The sequence below is a fragment of the Nicotiana attenuata genome, chromosome 3, assembly GCF_001879085.1.
Source record: "Nicotiana attenuata strain UT chromosome 3, NIATTr2, whole genome shotgun sequence".
Classification (NCBI taxonomy): Eukaryota; Viridiplantae; Streptophyta; class Magnoliopsida; order Solanales; family Solanaceae; genus Nicotiana; species Nicotiana attenuata.
In genome coordinates, this window is record NC_031991.1 from 20,334,504 (window position 1) to 20,342,182 (window position 7,679).

Genomic DNA, 7,679 nt, shown 5'->3' on the forward strand with positions numbered 1-7,679 from the left:
TGCATGTATCACTGATTGAATCTTTGTGCTTATGCTGATTTCCTTGGGCCTCAACTTATGTGCGATGTCGACACCGTTATCTGCCATTTTTTATGACTTTTGCTATGAACAAGTAATCAAACGAGTTAGTAATAGATGCCCGAATCAACTCAATGACACAACTATCTAAGCCCCACGGTGGGCGATAAATTATTTACTCGTAAAACAGTACAGAATAATTTATACATGGTTTATAACACAAGTAAATCAATTTGATCCCAAAATGATAAATAAATTAGATAAAAATACAAGACTTAGCCTTGAAGTTGAGATAAAACAGCAGAAATCGTGGTTCCAGGAGCAGAGGCAATAATATAAATAAGCTGTCACGACCAAAAATTCTAACCTGTCGTGATGACGCCTAATGCGGTAATAGGCAAGCCGACATATCAAAATATTCCAAACATTAAACAGAAAATGAGTAAGTTATGATCCGCCTTTATAAAGATGTATTAACAATAGTAAGTTACGATGTGTGAAGAGATTATTTCCTGCCATTCTATCAACCAAACGTCGTAGTGTACTATATCATTTTTAATTCTGGGTATTATATAAGTATATATTTACCAAACGACAAAAATGAGATAATGAGGGTCCAAACCTAAGAGATTATTATGGGTTTGTCCATTTCCTATTGTCTCCATTTCTCCAAGTTCTTACTTGGATGGATAACACATGTCTTATCTTTAAATCAATGGTTTAAATTTAATTGCCTAAATATTTACTTAACCATGGTTAGGATAATAATATTTTCATTATTTTTTTCTGAACTTTTGATATTCTTTCCAATTTTGTTCTTCTTTTTTCCTTTTTAAATAGAACAACACTTACAACAGAAATACAACGTATGAATATTAAGATACCTCAAACGTATTATGCCAAAAAGTATTTTTACCAAATAATGAAGTGAAATATTTTTGAAAATAAATAAAAGAAAGTAATTCCATTTCATATTATATCTTATAATCCCTCTCCATTTTTTATTGAAAAACAATGAATCTGCCTATAAACTATAGATAATGGCTTTACATAATTATGAGACTTGATGGTCTTTAAACAACAATTTAGGTATATGTAAACGTTTGTAGTAAATTATTACAAATACGTTCAGTTTGTCTATTGAAACAAATAACTCAGCATTATTGGATCAAAAAGTCTAAGATGTTGGAGTTGTTTTCTCACTTTTACTTTGAAGAAAGAAATACCTAGGAATCGAAATATTGAAATAAGTTAACATACCAAAGTATGAAAGAAGAAAATCACTAACGTAAACGAGATTGGAAAAAAAGTTTTTAACATAAACTAAATGAATGAATTTCGAAAACTTGTGGAAATTCTAGATTTCAAAAACTAATATTATTTTTACGTGCTCCCTTTTACATTCAAAAAGGGTTTAAAGCAAATAAAAATGCATTAATTGATGAGTATTCAGAATTTTGCTCCTACAATTATGGGAATATCAAATCTTTTAGTTATGGGATTGTCAAATTTTTTAGGAGTAGATATATAAAGATATCTATTATTTTAAGTGTGACTAAAACCTTGTGTGAAGTAATTAACTTTAGACCATTGATATAAAGATAAGACATGTGTCATCCATCCAAGTAAAAAGTTGGAAAAATGGAGATAATAGGAAATGGAGGGGAGTTGGATCCTGAAAAGAGTGAACTGTTTTAGGCAGTCAATAGTCTAAACTCTTTGGCCCACAATTAGGTTTACAACAACCATAAACAGCAGCACCCAATAATGTAATTTCATTTCACTGCTTATCTCTTCCACGTGAAACACTACGATTGAAATTGATTCTTCGAGCTAGTGACTACTTCCCGCCACATCCTCTATATATATACCTCCTATGAACGCAATATCCAACATCAAATATCAATAGCAAAGACAAACATCATAAGCAAAAAGTAAATGGCTTCTTCTGATCTTTCAAAGCTTCCTTTAAAAGAAATCCCAGGGGATTATGGCTTCCCCTTCTTCGGGGCAATAAAAGATCGCTATGACTTCCATTACAACCAAGGTGCTGATGATTTTTTCAGGACTCGCATGAAAAATTACCAATCTACTGTCTTTAGAACTAACGTCCCTCCTGGCCCTTTCAATGCTCCTAACTCCAAAGTCATCGTCCTTGTCGATGCTGTTAGTTATCCCATCCTTTTTGACAACGCCAAAGTTGATAAAGAAAACTATTTTGAAGGCACTTTCATGTCTTCCACTGCTTTCAATGGTGGTTACAAGGTTTGTGGTTTTCTTGGTACTACTGATCCTAAACACTCCACACTTAAAGGCCTTTTCTTGTCCACACTTGCTAAGTTGCATGACAAATTCATCCCCATCTTTATTAGCTCAATCTCTGAGCTATTTACCAGCCTTGAAAAAGAATTATCCGATAAAGGATCCTCATACTTGAACCCCCTCAGTGATAACCTTTCCTTTGAATTCCTCTTCCGTTTGTTCTGTGACGGAAGAAGTCCAACTGATACAAGTCTTGGCACTGGCGGGCCAAAAGCTGTTGACAAATGGGTCTTCTTTCAGTTGGCTCCATTGATATCTCTAGGCATCAAGTTTGTACCAAACTTCCTTGAAGATTTGGTTTTGCATACTTTCCCCTTACCATATTTCCCAGTGAAATCTGACCACCAGAAACTATATAATGCTTTTTATAACAACATGGGGTCTATTTTGGATGAAGCTGAGAAGCTTGGAGTGAAAAGGGATGAAGCTTGCCATAACTTTGTTTTCCTAGCAGGGTTCAATTCATATGGTGGCATGAAAGTGTTCTTCCCAGCTTTGATTAAGTGGGTTGGAAGTGCAGGACTAAGTCTACACAGTAGGCTCGCGAATGAAGTCAGGACTACCGTCAAAACAGAAGGAGGGGTCACTTTTGCAGCACTGGAGAAGATGACACTGGTTAAGTCAGTGGTGTATGAGACCTTACGAATGGATCCTCCAGTTCCATTTCAAACTGTAAAGGCCAGAAAAGATATAGTCATCACTAGCCATGATGCATCATTCTTGGTAAAAAAAGATGAATTAATATTTGGGTATCAGCCACTGGCAACAAGGGACCCCAAAGTATTTAAGAATCCAGAGGAGTTTAATGCAGATAGATTTGTGGGGGATGGAGAGAAATTGCTTAAGTATGTGTACTGGTCAAATGGTAAGGAGACAGATGATCCAACTGTGAATGATAAACAGTGTCCTGGTAAAGATCTTATAGTGCTCTTGGGCAGGATATTCTTGGTGGAGTTTTTCCTGCGTTATGATACTTTTGAAATTGAGTTTGGAAAGCTCCTGCTTGGTTCTAAGGTGACTTTCAAGTCAGTAACCAAGGCAACATCTTAAGTATTGAAATGGATGGCGAGAAAACGTAGTATATTTGCAATAAAGAAGGACCTCCTTGCGAGAATACAATCTACAGGAAGTTCCTAGATTTCCATTAAAACTTGTAATTTTCTGTTTCAAATCGTAAAAGACTGCATGGAGAATTGTTCTTCAAGCATTCATTGTGAATTTTTAATACTGCTGATCTGCTGTTCAATCTGTTGAATTGTGAAGTTCTAGAATTTATTTTTGTTTCCTGACAAATCTTTTGCTTGCTGCTTTCCTTGTCCCTTCGATGTGTTTCTTCTATAATGGCTGCAGTTTTCCTGACCTACGTACCCAACTGGTTATCAATCTAAAAGGCTTCACACAAAAATTAGAGTATGAAGGAGTGCCTAAATATTGCAAGCACTGCAGGAAATTAGGACATTCTCTGATTAACTGCAGGGCAGTAGAGAAAATGAGAGTGAGTGAAGATAAAGAAGCTGAAAAGAAAGAAAATACTGTCACTGAGGGACAATCCGACAACGGCAAAATTGTGGGAACGGAGGAATAGGGGGAAAGTAGTGCTCGGCAAAACTCTACTATAAAACAAACTACCAACCACAACACTAATGACCAGCAAGTCATCACTTTACAATTAGATGTTACAAACAGGACACATGGGAACAACAGGAACAAGGAAAATAAAGAGAATCACAAGAGCAGGATCACCACTGATCTCAAGCCTAAAGAAAAGTCTAAACAGGTTGAAGAGAAGCAGCAGCATACAACTGATCTACATGAGGAAAAGGAGAAAGAAGGACAAGAACAAGGCAAGGATAATAAGAAAAGAACGAAGAAAGGCAAAAGGGGAAAAGTCAATACCTATCTTAAAGTTATGAGCAGGAGGTGGACAAAACAAAAAGCCAAGGAGATCACTGAAGAGCACATACAAGAGATGACTAGAAATGAGAATAGCACTAATCACAAAGAGAAGGAATCAAGGAATAGTTTGACTGAAAATTTCAGCACGTACAGTGAACTTATACCCACAGACACAGAGAAAACTGACTCTACAGAAAAGGAAGGACAAGAAGATAATACAATGGACATGACAAAAAAGATAACACATACAAGTGTGACAAATATACAAGATTCTGGGCAGCTAATAGTAGACTTGGGACCTTTAATAGTCATCAAGCGTACATCACACATCAACAAGAAAGGACCTGACATAGAGCAAACACAATTAGAGGAAGAAGAGAAAGAAATAACTGAACAAAATGAGGCACATGCCGATAACAATTGAACTGAATCTGACGAGGAAATTGACCGCAGTGCAGCAACATTCATACCTAAAGAAAATACTTGCGACGATCCAGTTACACAAGAAATCGAAAAGGTGATAGAAAAGCAAGGTCTCTCGCCAAGAGGGGTGAGACACGAAAGAGGAAAGAAAGGAGGAAAATCAGACAATCTTGTTTAACCAAAAAATGGAATTTTAGTCAAAGCTAGAATTTAGAAGAATACGGGTTACTGATAATCAGAAAAGTATATAGAGAAAGAGATTTGTGAATAATATGATCAGAGAGCAAGTAAATCAAAGTATATTTCAATAGTGTTTCGTGTGTTTATAATTGTTTGTTCCTTCCCCTTTTATAGCTATTTTGGGGATACGAAGTCTTATCTTTGTCATAATAAGGCTATTATGGGCAATTGATGACTTTAAATGTTACGTTATGCAATCATATACATTAAGTACATATTCTCTAACGTTTCCAGTATTTAATACTCATTAAATGCTGTATATGGCTCTTTTTTGCTGTCAGATTCATTCCTTTGATTCTTCACGATCTTTGAGTTTTAAATGTCTTGAATAGGTACGAGAGTTGAATTGCTTGTATGACTGCTCGCGCCTCTTTCATTTAACTTGCTCGTATCTGTTGTTGCTCGTACCTCTTAACTAACCTTAATTCTTTGACTGTTTGATCAGTCTACGTGTCATGACACGTCATCTCCAATATACAAACTAAATTTTTCCCAATACAGATAGTCCCCCCACTTTTCATTTATTCATCAGTTTGAATATTTGGGAAGTGGATTTCATTAAAGGAGAATTTTTGTCACCATTAATGCTCTGACAGAGTTGACGCCTCACTTATTACTTCCATTTAATGCGCCAGACACGTGTCATCTTCTTATTGGTCCTACAATTGTGCAGCACTTTCTTAGGCTTTCTTTTCGGCTTCCCTGTTCATGAAGTGTTAGTTATCATTATTATGGACTTTCCATCACTGTATTCTTTCCTTCTGACGGTTGTTCACTAGTATAAATATTATTTCCATCCTTGTCTTTTACCACTTAAAGCGTTTTGAACACTTTAATACTTCAAATCTTTTATTCACTTCTTCTTCACTTCAATCTTCTTCGTCACGGCTTCTTCGAACCCTAATCCTAGGAGAGTTCCTATTTTAGATAATTTTCCCAATGCCCCTGTTAGACATAGAAGGGGTGGTAGACTTTGTAGCTTAGGATCTTCTCGTGGTGGTGGTTCTGCCATGCCTTCTCCTAGCCCTGGTTCTTCCTCTAGAACTAGAGGTTCTTTTACCCAAAAATCATCTTCTAAGGGCAAGGAACCCTCTGAACCATTACAGGAACCTTTGGTAGAAGAGATAGTCCCTAACGATTTATCTTTTCACCATGATAGACAATCACTTCAAAGCCAAGTTTCTGGTCTGGATCGTGCCGACGCTTACCCCACTTTAATTACAGAGATTTTAGCTCCCATAGTCCGCAAAGATTACCACTGGAGTAACGATTTTCCCATTGTAATCCCCAATCCAAATCAAAGAATTACTTCCTATATGACTGGACTCTCTTTTGTTTACACATACCCTTTTACTCTTGGTTTTAAACCTGCTATTGATCCAGTGATTCTCGATTTCTGTTGTTTCTTCAAAGTCTGTTTAGCACAGACTGGCCCGCTGGTATGGAAGGCTGTTGCTTGTTTAAGACATCTGGCAAATTTGGCAGATGTTGATTTCACCTTCCCTCACCTAATTCATCTCTACACCCCTAGACTTTTTCGCAATGGCGTTTTTACCTTAGTGGCTAGGAGTAAGAGGGTTTTGGTAAGCCCAGAAGATGATAAGGATCGTGGCTGGTATGCCAATTTGTTGCTGCCCCCACAGTTGGTTTAGTGGGTGAAAGAAACGTTCCCTTTCCTGAGAAGTGGAACTTTGCATGTAAGTCTCTTACCCTTCTCGTACCTTTTTCTTTCGAGTTTATCAATTTCTTTAACTTTGTTTTCTCCTTTTTTTTAGCAACCATGGGAGTTGTGGAGAACGTTCCCAATTTTCGTGGTTGTGAGCACGTGATTTTTGCACTATATGAATTACTCCAAGAAATTCAAACAAAATGATTTCTTTCATCATTTCGTAATTTTGTGGATTTTTGTGACATTTTGTGTTAATTGTTTGCATTTTATTTGTGCATTTTAATCAATGAAAAAATATTTAAAAAAAACTATACTTGATATTTTCATTTAGGGTTTAATTTCATATTTTAGGATTAATGGAGTTACTTTATAAAGAAAAAAAAAACAAAAATAGTTCTTTTGCATTTATACTTGTAATTTGTCATAGTTTGCATTTAATTAGGATTTATGGTATTTGGAAATTGAGTAATATAATTTTAGAAGTTAATTTGGGTTGTTAGTTGTTAATTTGTCATTTAATAAAAATCAAAAAATATAAATAATGATTGAAAAATAAATACAAAATGAAAAGGAAAAGAAAGCAATTAATAAAAGAGAGTGGGATGTCCTAATGAAGACCCAAGATTGGGCCAATATCAAATTAATTCAAGCCCAATCCCTCAAACCCAGTTCGAATTGACCCCAGCCCAAAGGTTTTGATCTGGTCCAGCCCCCATATACAAAACGACGTTGTTTTGGATTAATGAAGGCCAATTAAATCTAAGCCACCCATTCACTTCAATCCAACGGCTCATAATCGACGTTGGTTTTCAATAAAATTGTCTGAAAATTAGAAACCCTAAAGATCAAACCCTTTTCTTCCTCGTACCTGTTGTCCCCGCCGGCTCCGCCTTACGCTGCCGCCGGAAATCGCCTCACGGCGGCGGTCGGCGTCCAATGATGCCCAAACTAACACTGTAGAATCGCCTTCCTCCCCTCTTCCCAAGCCCCCAAGCCTTTGCCCTCGAATCCTAATCAAACGCCTCAAATAAGTTAAACCCTAGCGGCGCCGCCACCGTGCGCGGCGACGCCCGTGTCCAAATCCCACCAAATTAACACCCTAGGGTCGCCT

At 36.7% G+C, this 7,679-nt stretch overlaps 2 protein-coding genes across 2 annotated transcripts; both read left to right on the top strand.

Moving 5' to 3' along the window:
• On the top strand, positions 1,890–3,633 carry LOC109223380 (allene oxide synthase 3-like). The gene has a single exon (XM_019387667.1). The coding sequence runs from the start codon at positions 1,957–1,959 to the stop codon at positions 3,388–3,390; it is 1,434 nt and encodes a 477-aa protein (XP_019243212.1). The 5' UTR covers positions 1,890–1,956; the 3' UTR covers positions 3,391–3,633.
• Positions 3,681–4,660, top strand: LOC109224210 (uncharacterized protein DDB_G0283697-like). The gene is made up of 3 exons (XM_019388796.1): positions 3,681–3,715; positions 3,817–3,899; positions 4,014–4,660. The coding sequence occupies exons 1-3, from the start codon at positions 3,681–3,683 to the stop codon at positions 4,658–4,660; spliced, it is 765 nt and encodes a 254-aa protein (XP_019244341.1).